Source organism: Phyllopteryx taeniolatus, chromosome 8, assembly GCF_024500385.1.
Source record: "Phyllopteryx taeniolatus isolate TA_2022b chromosome 8, UOR_Ptae_1.2, whole genome shotgun sequence".
Classification (NCBI taxonomy): domain Eukaryota; kingdom Metazoa; phylum Chordata; class Actinopteri; order Syngnathiformes; family Syngnathidae; genus Phyllopteryx; species Phyllopteryx taeniolatus.
In genome coordinates, this window is record NC_084509.1 from 28,110,770 (window position 1) to 28,136,318 (window position 25,549).

The 25,549-nt window shown below is 42.1% G+C and overlaps 1 protein-coding gene across 6 annotated transcripts in view; it reads left to right on the forward strand.

Moving 5' to 3' along the window:
• Positions 1–25,549, forward strand: part of cadm2b (cell adhesion molecule 2b) — a 128,832-nt gene that overhangs the window by 72,901 nt on the left and 30,382 nt on the right. For 2 of the 6 annotated variants that reach the window (XR_009789623.1, XM_061781010.1), the window contains exon 2: positions 18,759–18,785. The exons of the other annotated variants lie outside the window; for them this stretch is intronic. Coding sequence is in view for 1 of the 2 variants with exons in the window: in XM_061781010.1 (XP_061636994.1) it covers positions 18,759–18,785 (27 nt within the window). In the remaining variant the exon portion in view is untranslated. The remainder of the gene's footprint in view (positions 1–18,758; positions 18,786–25,549) is intronic. 6 annotated transcript variants of the gene reach the window in all.

Consider the following 25,549-nt stretch of genomic DNA (forward strand, 5'->3'; position numbering starts at 1 on the left):
GTCTCGTCTCCGTTGAGCTCGGCCCCCCCCCCCCCCCCCACCCCCACCCCCACCCACCCCCACGCCCACTCCGCCTCCGCCTCCGCCAACAAGTCTCCCCATAAAGTCAGCTTTCGATCGCTGCTCTCCACTTTTATTGCACTGGAGGTGTAAAATGTTGTTTGGGCCGCAATCTGCCATCCAATATCTGTCCGCCCTTTAAAAGCAGACCGATTCCTCGGTGATGGGACGCTCATCTGGCGACAGATGCGCCAGTAACGGGGAGCGAGACGCCGCAGTAAATTGAAGTCTTAACGTCTTGGAGGGTGTAATCTCGTGTGTTATGAGCTTCTGGAGCTTAATTAACGCTGTTGGAGGTGCGTCGTCAACTTTAGGATGATATGCGCTTGCCGTGTGTTAACTCCTGTGATTCGAGGTGCTTTAAGCTCACGCCACACAATGTGGAGTGGAGATTAATATTTCAAGTGTTTCCCTGAGGTGTTGCTGAGCGTCACCACCTTAAAAACCTTTGTGGCGTGTTTTTTTTTAAATATTGCAGCAAACTTATAGGTTATTGAAAAAAATAAACCGTTAAATAGGATTCATAAAGACTGTGTCAACAGGTTATTGCGATGTTGATTTGTGTATTCTTATGTTTTTTTGTTGTATGTACTGTATATGGAGCAGGCTATATTATATACTATATATTATTACTTAATGGGGGCTTTATGCTTATTTTTGCATTATGTCTTTGTGTCTTTTTATACCTTGGGTCTCATGGACAGTACATCCATGTAAGCAACTGCCAAGGAGTTTCGCACATACATAATACATAATGTGAATTTTCTTCCATAGCTCACCTAATATCATTACTATTAGCAGTATATTGATAGCGTTTATGAATGCGTATATAGTATGGCTGCAACTAAAGGTTATTTTAATAATCTATTAATGTATCGATTATTTTTTCAATTTATCGAAGAATCGGATAAAACTTTTTTATTTCCATCCCTTTATTCAAAAACAGAACAATATTTCAAATTGACAGTACAGGAAAAACTGTCAAAAACAAACATAAATGGGATTATGATTCAGTTACTAGTTTGGTCCGTAACGTCCGAAAATATCAGGAAATGTTGCTCATTTTTTTCCAACATAAAAGCAAATGTTTGCAAATGACTCATTTCGAATAAACATAAAGATAATCAGTCTGCGTTCACGGAGGACTGCAGAAATCGGAGAATATTTACTGTTGAGAGGCTGACATTTTGAGGATTTGGACAATTTGAAGTTAAACAATGTCTCTGGACGATTAATCTGTTATCAAAATAGAGTTCGGTTAATTTGAAGTGATTAGTTGTCCATTAATCTACTGATTGTTGCACCTCTAGTCTATAGTATAGTATAGTATAGTTTCCGATGTTTGACTCATCATTGTTAAGGCCAAACGCTCTGGACTTCAAAACAAAATGAAATAAAAGCCGACGTAATTGAAGCCTCGCAAGGTGAATCTCCTCCGACGGCCGTCTGCTCGCTGAACATTGGCTGCGTCAATCTCACCAGGAAATTGACGGCCAGCTCCGACAGGGACATCGCTTTGCTCGCACCCCACCGGCCCTCCAATTTAGAAACAAATATTCCCATAGGAAATAGAAATAACTACTTCCATCAACTGTCGAGGCAATTTTTAACGTCAACTATTATCCGAGTTAAAAACGGTTCATATAAAAAGAACCAAAGCTGTCAAATGTTAAGCAGTAAAGAGCAGAGCAGTTTCCCCGACTTCACGAGTCGCATCTGCCAGCGCGACATTCGACCCACGGCCCTGGGAAATTGTCGGCTTAGGGAGCTACAATTATGGGAGCTGGTGTGAGAAAATGGTCTTTATTGGCATGATCTGGGTTCACCGTGTCGGCCCGACTCCATTAACTCGTTCAGTGAGGAGTGACTGAGGCGATGCGTCTTATCAGGTGGGACTGGAGGGGCCCTTTGAGCTCTTTGCCTTTGTCAGTCGTGGAGACCTTCGTATTGACCGCTCGCCTCCGCCAGGCTAAACCGATATTAAGTGCGACGGCCGTGAAGACTTTTTATTTTTATTTTTTTGTCCACAAGCGAACGTGTCTTTGTGAACGTGAACCTGTGCACCTTTTGTCCATAAGAGACACATTGCTGGTCCTTCACCCCAAACAGCGGAGGTCTTTCTATGCAAGAGTCTACGTCATTGTTTTCGCTCAAATCTGTAACAAATTTGCAAATCGTTCCTGTCTGGCAGAATCCTCGCCTCTCCTAAGCCAATCGTTTTCAGGAAAAAAAATAAAATAAAAAACATAAAAAAATAAAAGGAAAAAAAAAAGAATTCATTTGTAGCGCTGACCTGTCAGCAGTCAGCAGAGTAAAACAAAATCAAATCAAATACAAATGCGTGCGATACAGTTCAATATACATTACATTACATTACATACAATCAAAGTTTCATAACAGGTGCAGCAATCATGTACGGTATCACTCACTAACGATTTTTAAACGATGATATCGGGATGAATGAGGTGAGTTTTCGTGTTTGTTCCACTTGTTTGGGGCGGAAAATTGAAAAGATCAAGCAAAAGTAGTGCAAACTTTGGGAACAAAGAGGTTACTCAAAGTGCTGGAACAGGAAGTGTGGGTGGTGGTATGCACGGTGAGCAGAGCGCAAAAGGTAGGGTGGGGTCCTACTAATTACTGAGTGTTTTGGAGGTAAACTGTTGATGAACAGAGTGGCGCAACAAACACATGCAAAATAATGATCATCATTTCAACGATCATCCAAACGACTTCTTGCACACCGCAACGGTTTTAATGGCACGTCGTTATCCGAATCAAGCTAAGCGCGGGCCGTCTTGCGCCGCCGATTTTACTTGAGCCGAGCCGCGCTTTGGATAAATGTGCAACCGATCAGAATAACCGCGCCCTCGTTTGCCCTCGCAGGCCACCTTGAAAACAACCTGTTATTTACAAGTTGGGTCTTCTCACCAATGAAGGCGCGTCTGCGAGGCGACGGCGCGTCATCTGCCGGATGTCGCCGGCCGGCTGGACGCCCCCTCAGCGCGCCGCTTTGATGATCGTTTGTGATGGCCGGCCCAGGTGCCGGAATAACATTAGACCTGCAGGACAGGTGGCGCAGCGGCAAAGAAGCGCTCGGAGGCTCAATAATGAGGGCGACGCCAGATAAAACCCCATCTGTTTCCCGTGCGCCGCGCGTCCCATCCATTACGTCTCGGCGCTCGAGTCACACATGAGCGAAAGTCTCCTCGAAGCGCTCGCGGGGCCTTCCAGGACTTCGCGGCTACTTTTGAGTCCTCTCTTGGTTTCCTGCATGCTGTGACAAATACGCACTGACCTTCTATTTAATCCTCTTTGCACTATAATGATTAACACAAATATTGCCTTTCCGTTCACACCGCAAGCATGTACGCTGAGAGATCCGCATAACTCGAACGCCTCAGAACAGCCACCGCGCTTATAATAATTACTTCCCATCATCGTTGACGCTACATGGTCCTTTCCTGCGGTTTCCTTTGCTGACAAGGAGATGGTCTCTCCATCACGGCCTTACTTTTCATCCCAGGTTAGGAGCTTGTGGTTACAGGAGAAACAACAGTGGCGTGATCAACTGTCATCGATTCGTTTTTAAAACGCGCACGTCCAAAAAAAGCGCAGCCGCCGCCTTGAATTTACACAGCGGAAGTGTGATGACTAATCCAATGCGTCCACGTGGATCGATTGGCTAAGTATTGCCTGGTTTGAACCCTCTTCTTCTTCCTGGAGGTTTCTCCCTGGTACTCCATCTCCCCTCGCTTTTCGCTGCGCCTCCGTCTCGCCGCTTTTATTGTGTTCTTTTGAACAGCGGCAGTTTGCTCTCCCTTGTGGCTTTGTTCATATACGTAAATAAATAGATTCATTTAGGACACCCAATGGGATTTCAAAAAAAAAAGCTTACTGTAACAATTGTCTGGTACTGGCTTGTTTTTGTTTTGGGTGTGCTGCCCCAAGTTTTAAACATAATGTTACGCAGGATGGCCGGTCAGGTCGAGTTAAATCAAAGAAAAACGTGACTTTTATGCGGTTGTTGACTTCACCAAAATTATCAGCACAATAGATTTATTTTCATGTTCCTCAGTAATGTGATTGTTTACTTCCACTAACACTACCAATTCCATCACTTAACTTAAACACAATCTGTTACTTAGTTTTAGTGAGTAAACACGCAATTTAGCGCCTTGCTATTTGGGACTCGAGTAACACGCAACACGCCCACCAACAGTGCGTTCAGGGGAACGTGCAATTTAGGGTCTCTTCTTAGGAAATGAGAGCACCACCAAAACCATTTTAGGAAAAGGGAATGTTATTTAGAGCCTGACCTGTTTGGATTTTTAAACATAGGAAAACACAGTAAAGACTTGCCTTAAACTTTTCTTGAATTGCTGTTTTGAAACCCTAACCCAGGCTTAAAACCTTACCTTAAAACCCTGATTCTGGCTAACTCTGGCTCGAAACCGTTGTCCGAAACCCTAAACCAGGCTTGAAACCTTACTAACAGTGCCTTGAAACGAACAAATATTAAACCTTAGCCCTTATTTGAAACACTAATTTGAAACCAAAGCATGAAAGCCCTCTTTGAACCCTCAGCACTGGCTTGAAACCCTGACCGAGCATAAAACACTTCCTTGAAACCATAGCCCTGGCTTGAAACCCTAATTGGAAAACCTAATACTGTCCACCAAAAGCTATTTGAACTAAAAAAAAAAATGTAAATAAAACGAAAACTGTAACTAATTGCAATGAACCATCTTACAAAAAGTCTTCGAGTCACTATTTTGACTCAAGTCCCACCACTGATTTAAACTGCAGTCGTCGCTTAGGTTTGCGACGTGAAAAATGTAAATGCCCAAACAAAGTACGGTTCTGAGACTTTAGCAAGGGAGCAGGTGTGACCTTTTACGGGTTACACTTTTCACAGCACCTTTTTCAGCATGAACGCGCGCTTTCCTCGAACGCCTCCAGCGCCTGTCAGGTTGCCATAACCCCGCCTGCCGCCCTGCTCGCTTCCTGTCCTCGTCGCTCCGGGGCGGCCGTGCTGTTAGGTTTGACAACTCGTGACTTTAATTTGGGCATGTACAGTTGCTCTTTAGAGCCAACTGCAGAGTTGCCGGACTCGAGTAAAGCGATGCCAGAAATGCGTTGCCGCTTCACAGGTCGGGTGTACAGTTGTTCGTTATCGTTCGGAATAGTGTGTGTTTCATCCACCTACTTTATTTGATTATTATTCGCTATTAGTTTCGTTGCGTCACGTACCCTGAGTGACTGTCGTGTTTAGTTACGTCTGTCATGTTGCTCAATGCTGTAAATTCGCGGCGATTGTCTGCTTTTGCCAAATATGAAGTACAACACTTCTTCAGCAAAACAATCTGCACTAAGTAGCTAAATAATAAATATGGCTTTAGGCTACGCACTTGCAGTCATTGGTTTACATTTGTGTTATTTCGTAACTTATGTGGAGTGCATTTCCAGTTAAGCTAAGTTTGGTACTGTTGATAAGTGATGTTACTGCCAATTGGCAGCTGCTGACTTTAACTAATAGAGAAACTTGTATAGTAAGTTAGTATAACGAGCTAACTAACTAACGTTTCAAGGTAACTGTGCCAACGGCGCTTGAGTCACACGAATTGACTCGAGTCAAACTTGAGTCGAAAACTAATCTGAGACCCGACTTGAACTACTTGGCTTGACAAATCTTGCCTGTTTACATTTGCTTATCCATACTGTCGCCCCGGAGAGGTATGTTTTCTCCTTCATCCGTATCTATGGCAACGCTAACCATGAGCAATCCGAAGCCTGCACCTGTATTAGTGACGGCCGTAAAGAAAAGCTGACGACGTGTTTGCGGAGGCAGCTCGTGTCTTTTCATCTGCTGAGCCAACACTGTGCAAGAGGTCTTGGGGGGATCACTACTCTCAGCTGAAAGGGGGCTTTTTTTTTTTTTAAGATGTTAGCTACTTTTGCCTGTGTGTTTTCTGTTCTTCGGGAGATGCCCACGAAAGCAGTCGCTGCGTTCAAATGGTCCCAAGAGATTCTCGCGCCTTCTCGTAATGAGCAGTTTTGTGGAAATCACAATCAAAAGTCGAGGAAAAAAATCTGATTTGAAGGCCAAAAGCAAAGAAAATTCTTGAACAAGGAGATCATCTGAAATTGGCATTAAGACTACAAGAGCCTACACTGAAACCCGGACCCTTGCTTGAAACCCTAACACTTGTTTGAAACCCATATTAGAAACCCTAACCACATATCTGATTTGAAAAACCTAATTTTGAAACCCTAATGCCGTCTTGAAACCGTTGTTTGCAACCATAACCCAAGCATGAAACCCGAAACCTGCCCTGAAATCCTAATTTGAAACACTAACCCAACGTTGTCTTCAGCCCCCTAAAAATCCTAATCCGGTCTTGAATAGCCGACTTTAACCGCTAACCCTGGCTTCAAAACCTAATTTGACCTTTTAAGATGCTGTGAAAGTTTTCCCGACGATCAGCCATGACTTCTCCTGAGACCGTCACAGAACGGCATTTACTTGAAGGCTTCGCCGCCACTGACGAGCGTTTCTCCCTTTTGTCACAGCGTCCAATGACCTTGATATATTCCAGCCCTTCTTCATCTCTGCATCCATTCACAACAGGACCGCTCTGTCTATCCTTTCGTCAATCCAGTCAGTGTCCTGACACCTCGCTGATAAAAAAAAAAAAGCATGTTTTTAAAAACTCGGATACGAACGCAAGGTGAGGGCCAATACTGTGTTTAATATTTGATAAACACAGTTTTTATGCTCCTAAATTGACTTGCTATCTATCATGTCAGGTGAGCTCAATGCTTTCTTCTGGAGTCTTGTTTGAAGCCCTAATGTATGTTTAAAAACCCTAATTTGAAATCCTAACCTTTGTTTACAACCTTACCCCTGGCTTGAAAGCTAACTTTCAAACCTTAGGCCTGGCTCGAAACCCTAATTTGAAACCCAAACCCTTGTCTTGAAAGACTAACCCTGGATTGAAGCCCTTGTTCAAAACCCTAACCCAAGCTCGAAACTATGAAATCCTCACCCTGTCTTGAAACTAGTGCTGGGCGATATATCGAGAAGCTCGATTCGCTCGATATTTCATTGATGTTTGATATGGAAAAAGGGGATCATCGATTTTATTTTCTATACTTTTGGCTACTCTGCGAGACTTCCGCCAACATGGAGGAGGAAACGCTCGCGACGAGCGAGCCATGAATAGTCCCAAAAAAGGGCACGTCAATCATTTGCAAACAAGCGTAGTGTGCAAAAACGTGTATCAAGGCAAATTCGTTTCAAATCACCTGTAGATGAAACGCGCTATCAGAATCAGAATCATCTTTATTTGCCAAGTATGTCCAAAACACACAAGGAATTTGTCTCCGGTAGTTGGAGCCGCTCTAGTACAACAGACAGTCAATTTACAGAACACTTTGTAGACATAAAGACATTGACAAAAAACAACAACAAACAACAATTGTGCAAAAAGATGCAGAGTCCTCAGTTCGAATGGCTAATATCGCAATAGTCCGGTGCAATGACCATTGTGCAAAGGGCACTGAGACTTCAAGGAGTGTATGCAGTTTAAAGTGACGAGTACTGCGATAATCTGGGACAATGGTTGTGCAAATGTTACAGATACTCCTCAATCAGTGTGCAAATGGAGCAGATGCTACTCTGGCATGAGTGGCCAGTATATGCAAATAGTGCAGCACGGCGAGACAACTACAGTGAGTGCACGAGTAATACATAATACAGAAATGTGACAACGAACTCAAGTCAAAAAATTGCCAGCTTGTTGTAATGGAATTGTAAGTTAGCTGTTCAAGAAGTTGATTGCAAGAGGGAAGAAGCTGTTGGAATGTCTACTAGTTCTAGTTTGCATTGATCGGTAGCGCCTACCTGAGGGAAGGAGCTGGAAGAGCTGGTGACCGGGGTGGGGAGGGTCCGAGAGGATTTTGCACGCCCTTGTCTTAGTTCTGGCAGCGTGCAAGTCCTCAAGGGTGGGTAGGGGGGTACCGACAATCCTTTCAGCAGTTTTGATTGTCCGTTGCAGTCGGAGTTTGTCCTTTTTTGTAGCAGCACCAAACCAGACTGTGATGGAAGAACACAGGACTGATTCGATGACCGCTGTGTAGAACTGTCTCAGCAGCTCCGGTGGCAGGCCATGCTTTCTCAGAAGCCGCAGGAAGTACATCCTCTGCTGGGCCTTTTTGAGGACGGAGTTGATGTTGGTCGCCCACTTCAGGTCCTGGGAGATTGTAATTCCCAGGAACTTGAAGGTCTCGACGGTTGACACAAGGCAGCTGGACAGCGTGAGGGGCAGCTGTGGCGAAGGATGCCTCCTGAAGTCCACGATCATCTCTACAGTCTTGAGCGTGTTCAGCTCCAGGTTGTGTCGGCCGCACCACAGCTCCAGCCGCTCCGCTTCCTGTCGATATGCAGACTCGTCACCGTCCTTGATGAGGCCGATGACAGTGGTGTCATCTGCAAACTTCAGGAGTTTGACAGTCGGGTTCGCTGAGGTGCAGTCGTTCGTGTAGAGAGAGAAGAGCAGCGGAGAGAGGACACAACCTTGGGGCGCCCCAGTGCTGATGCTGCGTGTGGATGAGGTGGCCTCCCCCAGCCTGACCTGCTGTGTCCTGCCCGTCAGAAAGCTGTAGATCCACTGGCAGATGGCAGGTGAGACGCTGAGCTGGAGAAGCTTGGATGAAAGGAGATCAGGGATGATGGTGTTGAACGCTGAGCTGAAGTCCACGAACAGGATCCTCGCGTAGGTCCCTGCACTGTCGAGGTGTTCTAGGATGAAGTGCAGTCCCATGTTGACTGCATCATCCGCAGATCTGTTCGCTTGGTAGGCAAACTGCAGGGGGTCCAGCAGGGGACCTGTGACACTCTTGAGGTGGTCCAGCACAAGACGTTCAAAGGACTTCATGACCACAGATGTCAAAGCGACAGGCCTGTAGTCATTCAGACCCGAGATTGCAGGTTTCTTGGGGACTGGGATGATGGTGGAGCGTTTGAAGCAGGATGGAACTTCGCACATTTCCAGTGATCTGTTGAAGATCTGAGTGAAGACTGGCGCGAGCTGATCCGCGCAGACTTTGAGGCAGGATGGAGACACGTGGTCCGGGCCTGCCGCTTTGTTAATCTTTTGTTGTTTGAAGATGCGTCTCACATCCTGTTCATGGATGGTTAACGCAGAGGTCAGAGGTGTGATTGTGGTCGCGGGTGCGGCCGGGTTGGTGTGTGGTGTGAAACTGTCCTTTTTGTGTTTTTCGTCCGTCTTTGGAGACCTTACACGACTCACTTACACAAGGGGAGACCTGCTAACCATCAAGGAGTCTACTCCAGACTTTCTGTCACCAACTTTCGAATATCCGCTCAGTTTTTTCCCCGTGCCGCTCTTGTAATGTAAACAAAACAACGCCGCGGAGCACGCGATCGTGGTGGCAGTTGATGACTTTGAAACCAAACCTAAAAACCTCATTTCAAATGTTTCAAAACTAACTTACAGCCCTAACCCTGTCTTGAAACCCTAATTGGAAATCCTAACACTGACTTGAACCCTCACCCCAAGCCTTGTTTGTGAACCCCTAACACCAATAGTTTGTCCCTAAATGGACTTCCCCTGGTGTCAGATGAGCTCAATGCTGTCTTTCTACTCCTTATTTCATCCCTAAAAATCAGCTCCTATTCCAAATCCAAACGTAGAGGTGTGAAAGCAAGTCCGGGCCTCAGACGTCATCCGCCAAATAAATAACCCGGTCGGCATATTGCCATCTCGGGGCCCCATTCGGAATCTATTAGCCTCTCGGCGGAGCAGGTAGAAATCAAGTGCAAGTGTGTGGGCAAATTGTCCTTTTAGGAAATCATTGGAGTTTTAGCGTTAGATCAAATCATGGTGTGGGTGTTTTTCCATTTAGCCCGGTTTCCCACATTACTGTTCCACGCAAAAATTGGGGCCTTGACATGTTTTCCCCTTGTGTGCTGTATGAAAATCAGGAGTGTGACAGCTTGCTTAAACGGCTAGAACGCCATTGTGCTGGTGAATAAGGACACAGGACATTTCACGTGGAAAGGTCTGAATAATCTTGAGCCATTTTCCAGGAAAATCTCATTTGGGGCCATGATAGGCGCCCCTCAATCATGTGGAAATAGTTCAATCGAATAACAAATGCTGGACTGAAGCGCATACGCGGTAGCCTAAATGATTATTTAGCAATATAATGTACTGTGTTAAGGTTTTTACCTTGTTAGATAGATCGATAGATTTCAGCTGGTTTTTGTTAGCAATTATATACTGTATAGATTGATTAGTTAGTTGGTTAGTTAGTTAGCTAGCTCTTTTTTCACTCAGTTGGTTGGATATTTGTTTGTTAGTTGGTTGGATGTATTGTTTGTTTTTCCCATTAGTAAGTTGGTTAGTTTGTTAAGTCAGCCAGCAAGTTGCTCGGTTAGCCAGTTGGTTGGTTCACCAGTTCGTTTGTTACCTCCACAATCACTCTATAGATTGATAGATTATTTAATATTTGCACACCGTTAGTGAGTGAGTGAGTGAGTGAGTGAGTTAGTTAGGTTAGCTTGCACTCTGGATTTTTTTTCCATTCAGTTACTTCCATTGTTGCATTAGTATGAGTAACTTGGTTGGTTAGTCGGTTAATAAGTTCCCTCCAGAATCACAAAAATGTACATTTGAGACTTTGGTACAATGTTTTCCACTTGTGTGCTGTATGAAAATATGGAGTCCGACAGCTTCATAAACTTCTGGAACACCATCGTGGCGACCTCTAAAGACGTAGGAGATTTCACATCAAAATATCTGAATGACGTCAAGCGCTTTTCCAGGAAAATCTGATTTGGAGCCCTGGTAATAATAGAACTGAGCTCAGTCTGGTAGCGAACGCAGCTCAGCTGGACTGACGCGTACGCCGTGAGCCCTGTGGTGTGCAGACCGTAAAACATCAAGCGTGTAATGCTGAGTCTGGGAGGAAGTGCAGGAGGTCCAGTTGCAGTTGCGGTGCTTATAAGATGGTCAACAAAACTCGAGTATTTGCCCATTAATTTCATTATTCTAATTCATTTCAAAACAGAATGGAAACATGGTGTTATGTTATCACTAATTCCTTTATCAGGAATTGTTACCATTGACGTTCATTGATTGTGATTGATTGTGAGGGGCAAATAAAATAAAAGATGTCAACATGTAAAGACAAGATGTTTCGTTTGGGATCTGTCCCAAAGGTTTCATTGCGAGAAATCTGAATACGAACACCATAACACCGCGACTACCTGCTAACTTGTAATGCACAATGACGCCACCTAGAGGACTGGAGAAGAACAGTATTAAGTCAAACTATTAAAATTTACAGAGCACAGTAGAACATGTTTACAAACATCTTAGATATTTCGTATATGTTTTTAAAAAAAAAAATTTGCGTTGGTGGAGTAAGAGTCATTGTTGTTATTGGGCTGTTATAGGAACATTATTTATTTAGACGTCTGGCTACTTCAGCTTCAGTAATAGGTGACTTTTTGGGGCTCAGATGCAGGTTTGTGCGCCTTTTTCAAGGAGAGAACGCCTATGAAAACACGTTTATTATATGGCGTAAAATTGAGGTCGGCGCAGTGGCCTGGCGTTATTTGTTTTGCTGTAGACGTGACGCGAGCGCAGGTGTGAATCCTTCACGCTTGATTTATTGAAAACGTCTTATTACGGTCGTTGTCAAAAAGGCAATTTTTTTTTTCCTCCCAAACGTCACACAGTCCTTCTTAAAAAGATTGAGCCTCCGAAGCTGAGAAAACAAATCCAACAAAACATTGATTTGATTTAAGTGTCATAGTAAAGTTCAAGGCCGCCGCAGTCCGGATGGCGTCGAGGAAAATAACAACAACAACAAAAAAAGCAGGGTAATAGATAACACACGTCGTTGGTATTGTCGGCGTTGGCTCGAGCTTCATCAAAGCGTCACTCTCCTGTCGGAAAAAGCCGCGACTCTTGTGATTAATGGCTGAGGATATACTACTTCTTCACAAGTGTGTTCATGAATTAAACAGAGAATGCTATTTCTTCCATTGCGGTCAGGTTAGAACTTCCCGATCTGGTTGACACAGGACATTTTTTTGCCAGCAGAGAGCAATCAGAACATGGGTTAAGCTAAGGACAAGCACTTTAATTGTCCTAACACTTTAACTCTAGCATAATCTATTAAATGCAGTAATAGTGACCGGGCCCTGCTGTGAAAATCTGAATAATTGACACCGCCCCCTAGAATTGTTTACACAGTAATTGCCTATAATAAGCGGTACCGCCTAAAAAAAAAAAAAATTCTTAGCTCGCCATTAAAATAAATGTCTATCAAAACTGAAATGGAGGTTTTATTTCTAAAAAGTACATTCAATATTATTAATATTAAAATTATATATATTCAATGAAAATTAATTGCACTTAGAAGTTTACATGCAAATGTATTGAACTTGAAAGTTAAATACAACTGAACTGCACTCGGGCAGTGATTCTTTTGCATACCACTAGAGGGGGGCCTGCGTGCAACTAGTAGTACGTGTACCACACTTTGAGAATCACCAGCCTGTATTAATAGTTCTGTAAACATACCACAAACTATGATCGTACAACACTTTGATATCATTTCAAACTTATCCTGCAAGCCATTTTCTGAAAAGAAAAAAAAATGGCTTGCAGATCATTTGATTGCGTGTGTACATGCACATGTGGTGGAGACTTTCCGTTACCTGCAATAACAACCCTGGCTAAACTTCATCTCTGATGAAGAGAGCTTGTCTTTCAGTTTAGATGTGTCACATCAACTTATTTCCTTGATACCAATTCCTTTTTAGACAGGGCATTGGTGGCATCTTCGGGGCAAAGAAAGAGCAAACAGACACACACAAATAAGAGTTTTTCAGCAAATAGTTAAGTATAGGTTCCATCGGAAAAAAACAACAACAAATTAGTTCATTTGTGACTAATCACAGGGAATTACTGATTGCCGTTAAAAGAGTCCCATCTGTGGAGTCCTTGTCCCTGTCTCTTTCTTCCATGTCCTTACTTTTAACAATTCATATCGTTTGCCAGATTTGGGAGGAGGTTTTTTTTTTTTTTGCATCGACAACCTCCATTACACGGCTATTATGTTGCGTCTGTTTTTTTACAACACGATGTCGACTGGAAAAGATGTGAAAGTAGTCTCATTCATCATTTATTGAGGTGACGCTGTGACACCGCGGTGTATTAAATCAAGTTTTTCGAAATGACTGCGGTTTGCAACCTTTTTATTATTTATTTCCCCCCTGGGCTCGTGTTGCAACATTTACAAGCTTGCGCTGCCATAAAGTGCTTCAATTGGAACATGGCATAGGAGGAATTAAATCGGGATTTGTTGTTGCTGCTGCAATATTGTTAGTTGGGAACTTTGGTGTATGCCGCTTCCAGAGTTCTCTGGGAAAGATTTACACGTTGTTGCTTTTTAACAGGGCACCAGCAACAGGAAGGGAAACCTAGCAAGCCTCATGCTAGTCCGTCAGTCCAAAGCGCAGTTTAAATCACTTGAAAAACGACAAAATCTCTAAATTTCGACTCTTAAGCTAGCCTAGCGAGTGGTCAAGTGACATTCTAACGTATACATGCTTAGCTGAGATTTTAAGATCGTCTTCCTGTCTGCTGCCCACCAAAAGAGACCTAAAAATCACGCGTATCTAAACATGAATAAAAATAAATTAAAAAAAAAAAAAAATAGACAATGAAAAGATAGTCTTGACATACGAGCTCGCCCGAGTTAGCAACTACTGATCTGGTGGGCGGCAGGTTAGCACACAAACATGGTAAATGCTAAACTAAGCGTTTACAGTTAAAACTAATCTTCGTGGCTCCTGCCCACCAAATGAAACATAAAAGCTTCGTAGCAACAAATAAGCGTACAAGTATAGACCGTGAAAACTATTCTTACCGCACAAAACCTTTGCTAGTAAGCAGCTCATGAGCTAGCATGAGCGATTGTGTTTGGGATGCTATCAAAATTTTGTAGCATTACTTAGCTAAGCCTTTACAGTCAAAAACATAAGCATACAACTTATCAAAATCCCCAAAAATGTTTAGTCTGTAATCTTGTGCTAGTCAGCTAACAATAATGAAGGGTTGTTTATACTGGCTTAACACGCTATCACACTTATACTGTTGGTTGCTCACGTGATAACAGCAATTCAAGTCATCAAAATAGACTCTGAAGAGGCAGTCAATCTTAAACATCGCATAGAATTAAAGTTATGTGCATACGGTTGGATTTTCAATATTCACGCTCATTTATTTAGCATTTTATGAGCAGGTTGTATAAGAAGATTAAATACGTAGTCTGAAAAATGCAAAGTGTACAGATACGGATGATGTGCTGTATGCCCGCTGCATAATGATGAATCATTAAAAAGTGAAGTATTTTCTATTACAGAGGAGTGAAGGGTGTGTGTATGTGTGTGTTCGCTTGTGTGTGAGGAACGGAATGTGTTTCTGCAGCTGCGTGTCACAGGGATGAGCACAATGCGTTGTCTGTGAGCATCCTTTTCACTGTCACTCACACAAAAATTATCATTTGGAAATGTTATCTTGTTCACTTTCTCCTGAATACAAATTAAATTGGCATAATATTTGAAAGACAACAATGGTGGCGCTGCTGCACTGAAACGAAAATAAGCAATTTTCCCCCACAAATTGAAAGGCGTATAATTGACTATGAAAATAAAGGTTTTTTGAGTATTCTCCTCGCGATGATTCTACATTGTCTTTGATGCATAAAAAACAGGTTCATTGAGTATTCTGAGATGTCTTTGTTTACAAAAAGAAGCTTCGTTGAACACTCTTAATTGTTATGCATGTCAAAGCATGCAAGTTAGCTTCATTGGAGACCATATTGTAGTTGGTGTTTACGAAAATATGCATTTCAGGTTCACTGATGACTAAATTCATTATTTAAAAAGTAGTTTAATTGAAGATTTAATTACCTTTGATTTCTACTAAAGCATGTGCTGTATGTACGCTTCAGTGTAGACTCCAGATTGTGTTTAATGTTTAAAAAATGCATTATTTATAATAACTTAAGTACCTCGCTAATGCTGTAAACATTGGCACTTATTGCTTAGTTCTGGACTTAGAAACGAAAATTACCCCCAAAACTGACTGTAGTAATTTTAGGCTTGTTTTCTGATGATAAATCAGATTTTCAGCCAGATTTTGGCCTGCCCACATTTTGGCCAAAAATTACGTGAACATGTGACGTCAGCAGCGGAAGAGGAGGACATTATCTCAATCCTCATTAAACTAGTACGTCTTCTGCGGTGTAATTGTCGCCTATATTGAAAGTCTGCATTTTGGAAAAAAAACTAACGAGTGAAAATAGTGATGTGAGATACATTTGAGTAGGCTTGTTTTGTTAAAAGCGATCGCTGTAATTCATTGCTGCGGAAGGAAGGCAGGTAAGTACGTGCGCATTAATTTCCGCCAAGATATACGTGTTTTGTCAGCTTAATATTCTATTGATTGTATCACTCACCTTTAAAAAAAAAAAAAAAAGAGTTTGTGAAGATGACGTGGCACAGGCGTTTGCTTTTAAGGCTTTTTGTGCGGCGGTGGCTTTGTGCGACCGCAGCGATCTTTAATGGGCACGGCTGGTCGGAATAAATTTACGATTTTTTTTTTTTTTACAGTAGAAGATTGCTGTTAACTATGTTTTAACTTTGGCCTTAACACTTTGACAATAATGCTATCAGAGCAAAAAAAAAAAAAGTATTTTTATTTATCTTGACAAATATGCATATGTTCTCACAAGCCAAATCTCAGTTACCTGCCGTTTACCTGCCGACTCGGCCAAGCTGCTTTCTAATGTCGCCTCGTGTTTCGTCCCGAGCATGCGAGCGCGTGAGCAGAATGTGCTGTAGCGCTCCCGTTCCGAGGGTTAGTTGCACACCGGTCGTCCCGAGATTTTGTCATGCCACGCTGGCGGAGGCGAAGGCCAGATAGCAGCTCGTGCTGCGTTTGAGGACACTTCTCAGTGGAGGAATGGCCAAAGAGATTGGTAGTCCGTCCACCTGGTTCTACTAGTTCTTTTTTCTTCCCACTACTGAAGTTCTTCAAAGCTCGATGCTTTTTTGTCGTTGTTGTGCCCTGTAAGGTAAATGTGTGTGCCGGGTTGTTTATTTGTGGAGCGTTCAAGACCTGATTTGCCTGTTTAAACACCTAAGGCTTGACTTCAGACACAAGAGAAGCCTGTTTCAACAACATAAAAAAAATAAGAAGAAGAAAATCCATGCAATTTGGTGACTTGCGCATGCTAGGATCAAAACAGTCTACGTTCATAAGCAGCCTTTAAATCATCACAGATTATTTTTGATCCATACCAAAGCAAGAATCCTATGTAATTTTCTTTCTTCTATAGGAAATAATTGAAATCAATCTTCGTAACTTTTTTAACAATAAGAGTAAATAAGCTCACCACTGTCGTATTACTACGGTAAAACAATAAAATGTTCATTGCACACTCTGTCGTGTCAAAGATGCGTGCTGAGCAATCACATTTTTCAGCCTTCTCACCTGCCGTACAATTGTGAAAATAAGTTGCAGGTGTAGTAATAATCTATAAAAGACAATAAAACAGGTTTTATTTTTTTTCTACCAATCTTTTATGAATGAGGCAAGTTTAGTAAATCATGTTACAGATGCGCATCGGGCATTTCGTAAACTTTGACCAATCATACAAAAATAAGGTAACCCTCATACACGTGTCAAAAGAAGTAATTCAATAATTGGGCATATCTGTACAGGCTTTTGTTCATTTTTTGTCTTTTCTGTGTGATGTGTAGCCCGTTTTCCCAAAAGGCTCCCCTTTTGGTTGTTTAAATGAAAACAAAGGAGTATTTTTTTTTTGGGGGTCGTATGTTTGAGCAATAACATAAAACGAGTGCTGTATGTGTGAAAATGTAGCGAGAAAACAGGACGGACACAAACACAAATACAAATACACACAAACGCAAAACACAGAGCGTTACTTCCACGCCAGGCCGCCTCTCAAAGAGCCTCCTCTGCAAACGTGCCACCGTCGTTGTGATCGATGGCCGCACTTTTCACTTATCAGCAGAGAGGAAGTCGTCGTTTCAACATTGATCGCGTCAAATAAAAAGGTGTTGCTATATTTGTCAGCGCGGGGCCGATAAGAAGCCAAAACGGTTGTCCTTGATGACGACAACAGCGCCGATGACATTCCGGCGCCATCAGCAATGTTCTGTCATACACGGCAAGTGACCTCCAGATCCCTGGGAGTTGTTGTGACTCGCTGTGTCCATTTATTACAAATGTAATACTTCATATGCCGTTGTCATCTTACAGTAAGTATCATTATCATTATTTGTATTTTATATATACAGATTGATACATTGTGTTAAAGTAACATAGTATATTTAGATTATTTTCATGGAAAAGAGGGGAAAATTATGTCATTTTAATCATGTGCAAACGGAAATTAAGTACTTTTTTTTTTCTTTTTTTTTTTCCTGGGTAGCATTCCAAAAAAAAAAAAAGAATCCAGAAAATCCGACGGCAGTCTAATCTGTAATGAATGTCTCGGCTCGGCTTCACGTAAGGACACAGAAGCAGGGCAAAAACAAAACAAAAAGTCAGGTTACTGTCACTGCTTAATAGTTTCACGTGTGAGTGCAGGAATGAAAAAAAGAGGAAGTTCACACTGCGATAAAAAAAACAAACAAACATGGATTAAAAAAACTCAAGAGTTGTTCTTTTAGCCTGGAATGCAGTATACAAGAATTTCTGACGAACACGGCGCGATGACAAACTTGGAATCATTTTAAAACTTGGAACGTGTCACTGAAAAATAACCAAACCACATGCTGCTTCACCTGGGTTGCTACATGTCTAGCATGAGACTCCTTGTGCGCTTGTGTGATGATCTGTGTGGAATGGCATGCTTGACGTGTGGATAGTCATTTTTTTTTGAAGACTTTGTTGTCCAGTTGTTGACAACAGTGCATGATATGCTGTTTGGATAAAGACAAAGACTACATGGGAATTCTAATAGGGGAGAAATCAGATGGCGTTGCATGCTTGATGTGAATCGTCTTATTTTCATATCATATGTTCATATTGTTACCGATTGTAAGCTTTTCTATTACAGTGCTGGCTGCATAAGAAAAAGCAGTTACACTCAAAGAATGCGCTCACCTGATAAAACTATTTTGCTGGCAGGCTTGATATGTTGTTGTCATGGAAACAAGCTGCTTTATTCAAGATAGCGCATGATATGCCACTTGCCATATGAGAAATATTAAACATTGGACCAATTATCGCGGCTGGCTTTTTTATCGCAGGCTCGTCGCGCTTCAATGTCATTGTTGCGGAATTTGGCTTTCTTAATTAAAGACAGTGCAGGAAATCCTGCTTGCGGCCACATCGGAAGCCCGAACTTGCACGATTATGTGGACGAATAGAGGCTCCATGTACTCTCTGAAAAACGTAAAGTCTTGTTTGTGACAAAAGTGTACCCAACTAACACGTTTGACCGTGTGCTGTATTAAATATAAATGTATGTCCTCCGGGCTGATAATTATCACCGTGTCTTTCCCCTCCTTGCTTCCTATCTAACCTGCTGTTTTTCTCGCTTTGCCCCCCTCACGCTGTCAGTGGAAGGGACAAAAAGCAAACCCAGAGGTGAGTTATTGCCTCCATTTTCTTGCAACATGATTTATATTGCACACAGCTACCAATAAAACGCATGTGGCACGGCCTTTATATCCTGCCCCCCCCACCCCACCCCACCTCGCCCACCTCTAGAGCCAAGGGGGCATTAACATATGGCGCCCGTGGCGGAGCGTTTTTTTGTTTTTTTTTTTCCTCTTCTTTTTCTTCTCTGGTATTCTTCTGCAAGTGCAAGAGAGGCTTGCTGATGCTTGCATCACAGTACGAGCACGCATGATGCTCGTAATGACGCACAGCAAGGAGTCAGGCTCGTTTTCTTTGGTTCAAGGTCATGGGTTGCACATATGGAAACAGAAAGCGGAAAAATAAGTTAGCCGTATGCGCACAACTGCCTGTTTTAGTCTTCATTTTCAACAGCAAACAAACCGTATCGAGACGGAGCTCATATGAGAGGCCATGGTAAAGGCTTTGCAGAGCTGTAATTATTTTGTCAACAGGCACTTGTATGGTGACCAGAAAACACATTTTTGGGCTTGTATTTGTCAAAAAATCAACACGTGGCAGGAGAAAGTGAAGGTGAAAAAACAAATGTAAACTATACAAACATATAACATGACATGAAAAAAAGAAAACCCTTTCGCATAGGTTCCTGTTTCAGTTGTTGTCCGTTTCACGAATAAAAAGTTTGTAATTAACCATATTGAGTCATACCTCATATGAGAGGGCTTTCCAGATCTGCCATTTTTTATGTCCTCACATGTTAATTAATGCAATGTTAAAAACATTTGGTTGTTGTCCATAAGCTCCACCTCTGAGACTTTCAAATCAGAATCATTTGATATTCCCCACAAGAGCCTTGACATCATAACTTTCTTTTCTAAAAGTGTCATGAGTGTATGTTTTCCAGAAATTCCATTGTTTTATTAATGGTTGAAAATGTTTGACGTGTACGAGAAAGTCCACTTCATCTGCTTTATTGTTGTGTTTCAAAATACCTGCTTAAATACAGACACAGCCCAAAAATGTATTGCTTTGTCTTTCAGCCGAGGTCATCCCGCTTCACAGCTGATAGAGTAATAGTTTACCAGGAGACCATACCGTTTTTCTGACCCACTTTCCGATGTGGATATATCGTCTTTTTGTCCCCCCACTTTGCTGCTCCACAGACACACAAAAGAGACAACGCTAAGAGCTAACCCTCCTCCTCGTGGGGATTTTTAGTGCCAGTCCATCCCTTCGTCTCCCCACTGCGCCAAATCACAGGGGAGGACTTTGCTCGGCGCCGCCAGAGTCGAGCGCACTTACTCAATTCAGCCTCAAAAACAAAAATGACCTTTTTGATGGAGGGTGCGGCTCATTGCATTGTTTTCCCGTTTTTCTCTTTCCGTTTAATTGTCTCTTTAACGTTTTAATTAACTCATTAAACATCGCACTAAACTGCAACGCACGTAGCATGATCTGATGAAAGCCTTCACAGATAAAGAATGGATGCTCAAAAGTTCTCCCAGAAAATAAAGTTGCGCAGGTTAGCGCGGAACCGCTGTAAATCCTCCAAAAGATGACAAAAAATCCTGACATTAATTGAACAGTACACCAAATCTGTAAAAAATAAATAAATAAATAAACAGGTTAAAATAAGACTACCGTAAACCACCAAAAGTTGCGCAGGTTAAAACGAGACTATCGTAAATCCACAAAAGGTTCCGCAGGTTTAAGCAGATTGGTAAATCCAACAAAGTGTTTGCAGTTAAGATTCTGAAAAGTGACGACCAGTTCCGGACCCGCTTTAGATCTCAAGTTTGAAGGCATGCCTCACTCTGGACAGGTAATTTAACGATTAGCTGCCGCTAATGGATCAGAGCGAGATTTAGTGCTAATTAGCTAGCGTCCTTAAAGACTTCTTAAATCTTTCCAATCAAGGAGAGAAATAGCTTAGCGGCGAGGGTTTATTGCCAGACTGTTGGCGTTAACAACATTTCTGTCAGCGTGAGCGATGACTGGCAGTGACAAATATGACCTTTCCCTCGTTATTGGAACAATTTAGGTGTAATATGTGTTATTCCTCTTTGGGCTGGCATTGAAGGTCGGTGAAGGTGACACGGCGTGTGGAGATGTTGTGTTGCGTTCAAGAAGCACATGATTGAAAGGGGGGGGAGAAAAAAAACCGCAAAAGCAAGCGAGTCTTATCTGCTTACCAGAGCTTTCACATTATCAACACTTTCCATTTAATGAATGTGTCATATTCACACACGATCCTCTTGATGAATCTACTCACATTCAACACGCTGTTACACTTTCATGCATTTAAGATGCATATACATACGCAAAAGGACATAAAGACCAGTACTGTATATACAGTATAGAGTGGAACTCACATATTCGTTTCACACGCTGATTATTCAACATCAGCAGCAAGGCCCGCTTGCAGAAAATAGGGTTAAAGTTCGCTGCATGCTTTGAATGGGAAGAGATAGTGCCCTCTGGTGGACAAATGCAGTGGTCCCAATTTAAATCTTACCATAAAATAATGATTTGCTTGTGTTAAGATAAATGAGTGATTCATTTTCAGTGGGATTTTTAATTTTTTTTTATCTTTAGGGGTGGTGGTGGTAGGACCTCGCGTGATTTGGCACTGCAAAAATGTATGTCAATTAATGTTTGATTGAAATTATTATTATTGTTTTTGAGTCATGTAAGCAAACTGGCATTTACAGGGTTAAAAATGATATTTGATACACATATTTCAGGCAGAATTTTTATTTTAAATTATTTTATTCATCAGGTTTTTTTTTTTTTTGGAGTAATATAAATGTTTGCAGAATATCAAACTATTCTCCCAGCTGTGACTGCATTTGCTGTGTTTTCCTGCATGTATAGCTGCACTTGGGAATTTTCCTTTTCCTACACTTAATATGCATAGACATGCATACTCGAAGGACATACAGTATATATGCACAATATACAGTGGAACCTTGAAAACGCTAGGCATTAAAGATAGTTGGACATGAAAGACACGTTCATTTTGCATACACGTATTGATCCAACATCAATAACCACACATGCCTCTCATTTCAGTCGCAAGGCACTCTTGTAGAAAAACAGAACAAGGTGTGATATTTTGCTTGAATGCTTTGGATTGTGGGGGGGGGGGGGGGGGGGAGTAGAGCCATCCGATAGACAAATATTAAAATTAAACATTAAAAACCAGTACAGGTAGTCCAAATGGAAATGTTAACGTTAAGGTTTGCATTAGTTTATGTTGGGATAAATGTGGGATTGTATTTAAATGGGACATTTTTTGTTGCTTTTAAACCTGACAATATATATATATATATATATATATATATATATATATATAAAAAATGTTTTAAAAAAAAAAAGCACACTAAAGTCATTTTTCCACCAAGATAGAGCGATTGGAAAAAAACGGGATAAATGGCTTGAATGCAGATTTTAGCCTTCTTCTCTGCCGCCCCAGTTTGAAAGTGTGAAAGTGTCAGCCGACAAGATGATGCTACATCAGATGTTACATCAGTAAAATTGCTTGGAAGTGCGACTCGACGTCGGCCGTAATTTCCATTTCAACAGCCAAGTTGATTCAAAAACAGAAGTCGTGGAAAATGAAGACATATACTGTATAACGTGATCGTTGCGGGCGTGGCTAAGTCAAGGCGGTTTTGCCATCTTTTCTGCAGGCCTGCAACTATTCATGACATCCTTTCGATTTGATCCTAAATACAATTTTTCCTCAAAGAAAGTCGAAAAAATATCTTAACCTTTTGCGGTATACCTGACAGTGCTGTGACAGTTCGGACATCTTTCCATTTAACGCAGTTCAAAAATACATCTCTGACTGAAAATGGCCTCATACCTTGTGGAAATCCGAACGGCTCCAAACCGTGTGTGACCACCCCCATCCATCCCCTCGCCTTTGTCACATTTAATTGCAAATTGCATTAGAATACATATTAGCTCAATTCCCATTTTCCCGCGCTGCGCCGTGAATGATAACCGGCCAGCCGGTGGTGTTTAAACACGGGAAGCTGTTAGCGGTGCGAAATTGCCTTGAGCGTTGGTGTTTGCTGGTGAAACTCTCGCTGCTGCTGGTGCCTTAGCACCAAGGCCGGTCGAGGAGTAATAGATTTCATTAGAAGTGTAAGAATATCTTTATTTGCAGCCGGGCGGCGATGGAAATGAATAAAAGGTTGCGAAATGTACGGGAGTGAAGGTTAAGTGAGCAGAACTCCCGTGACTTTCATCAGGCCGCTTATTAGAAAAGAACCTGGATTGAATGCATTAATATGATTTGTATTCCCTCGACGTAATTGCTGTTGTCGGTGTGGTTATATTAGATTAGAGCTCACTTGTCTGTTGCCTATGTAACCCACTTCAGAGCCCTCGAGACGACACGGGTGGCAAACTCGCGGCCCGGGGGCCACATCTGGCCCGCCACCTTATGTTATGTGGCCCGCGAAAGCAAAATCACGTGCGTGAACTTCCATGATTCTTGCAAAACTTTGTACCAAACTTTCAAATCATCATAAGTAATAAATAACATTGAGGTACTGAAAGCAGGGTTTTTTTTTTGTTACCAAATCCCTCTTTACAGTAACTTGAAAAATATTTGAACAAACTCTTATCCTTGACTTTTGGTGTTAACACGAGCTATCGAGCAATTTGTTGTGTATATGTAATAATGTGATGAGTCGATGAAACACTTTTGGTTTCACAGTCACAACAGCCCTTTGGGAAACTGTACGTAACAATGTAGCAAGATTGTTTTCTTTGTGAAAAGAAAAAATGGCGATACTGTACAGAAAATCCCAACATCGCAATGTATCATATCATCGTCTTCCAATACAGTAGCCACATCATCAAATATCGATATCCTTGGCATCGAATTCTGTGAGTTCTTTTCTATTAATAGGAAAAAAAGAAAAAAAATATGAACACGGGTAGAGATACATGGATTTATTGAACACAAAATCAGACTTCATTTTCATTGTAAAAGTAAGAAAGAATCGGAGATCAATGGTTCTCAAACTCGGTACCCGGGCGGTCCATGAGCTGTAATTTGGGGGCCCACACAATAATTTGCAATAACTCCTCCCTGTCTTAGCTTTTGGGCCAATTCAACTATCTGATATGATTGTGACATATCGTCATATAAATCAAAGATGGTTTTCTTGTAAAATATCCAGTATTGCTTAATCATGGTATTGTGATTTTTATCATCTTGTTTCGCTACGGATTTAGTAAACCAAGATGGATTGTGCAGCCTACGCTGGTCTCGGGGGCACGTTTTTGGTGGCCAATAGGTGCCCTGACAGCGAGATCCAGTCATCTTTCATCTTGAGCCGAAGCTCATGAAAAGGCCAAGAGGCGTGCCCGCGGTGCTAACGCCGCACTCCTATAACTCCTCGTGGGCCAAAAGGTCGCAGAAATAGCTGTTGGCAAAGTCTTGACGTGGCTTTGATGAAGAGCGCTGATTAAAAAGGATAGGGCAGGGCGAGGTCACTTTGATGTGAGGTTACACGGTTTTATTATCTTCTGCGTGTTATGATGTTTCATCCCATGGTAAACTTATTCTTTGGTTATTTAAGGGAAAAAAAGACTAAAAATTGCCGTTTGAATGTGCAGTACACTGCCGCAAATTTGCTTATCCACAGATTTTTGCGGGGTAACAAAAAAAGTCTTTGTGCTCAGATCATGTCTAAAATAAAAATGTTGATTCGGCGCCATCTGGTGGCATCTCGGAGCCAAGCAACTATGTTGAACAGAGTGGGGGAACTTCATTTAGTCAGGCTGGAGCCTTGTCTAATAGTAAAAAGTGCATTGCCACCATCTTGTGGCATCTACAGGCAATTACAACCCTTTTTGGGCAGACGTGAATTACTTGTGGATTTTGGCGACTTGTGGCATGGCTCATGGAAATCTTTCGGTGCTTATATTTGTTGGTTTGTACGGTTAGATAGAAAATTATATATGAGGGTCCTCGGTTTATGATGGAACCGTCCCCCAAGACCAGACTCAAAAGTGCTATTGTCTTAAATTGGCCCGGCCCAATCTAGCCCCCAGGACTTGAGTTTGACACCTGTGATCTAGCACAATCACCTGTTGATTGACAGTCTGAAAATTGATTGCAGATATATTTTTTTTAACCTGTATTAGGGAACACAACATACTATAGCACGACATACCATAGGTTGTAGAATCAAAGTGGGTTTGGCAGCGAGCCTTGGGGTGCGCCTTTTTTACAGAACATACCTGACGAGGTGAAGCAAAGTGCACCGGACGGGAGCGAAAAATATTCCCGTTTAACTGGATTTATCAGAGCAGTTTCATCAGCGTCTGCTCTCGCGGGAGATGAACTTGAGGTAACTCGGCAAAGTTAATCGAAGTGTCGATGGTAAAACACGTTATTGTTATATTTACTTGAAGAGCTCGGAAAGATTTATAGATAAAGATAAAATAGTATTGAGGGTAAGGCGCTCTTAGTCAACTTCTATCGCGCTTGCCTATATGCCGTGATTCCAACAAGATGTCGGGAGCAAAATATTTTGCACAATTGTTGTGAGAAGAGCAAGCAGCGTTGTGAGTCACCCGTGAGACGGCAAATTCTGTTATTCTTTGTTCTCGCCGCACGCCACCAGGGGCCCGCTGCAGTTTTTAATTAAATGGAAAATTTATACAGCGAACGTGTTGAACTTACCGCTCCTCCCCCAACATGCTGGCAAATGGGCCACACCATTTAGACTGGGCCAATTAATTACAAT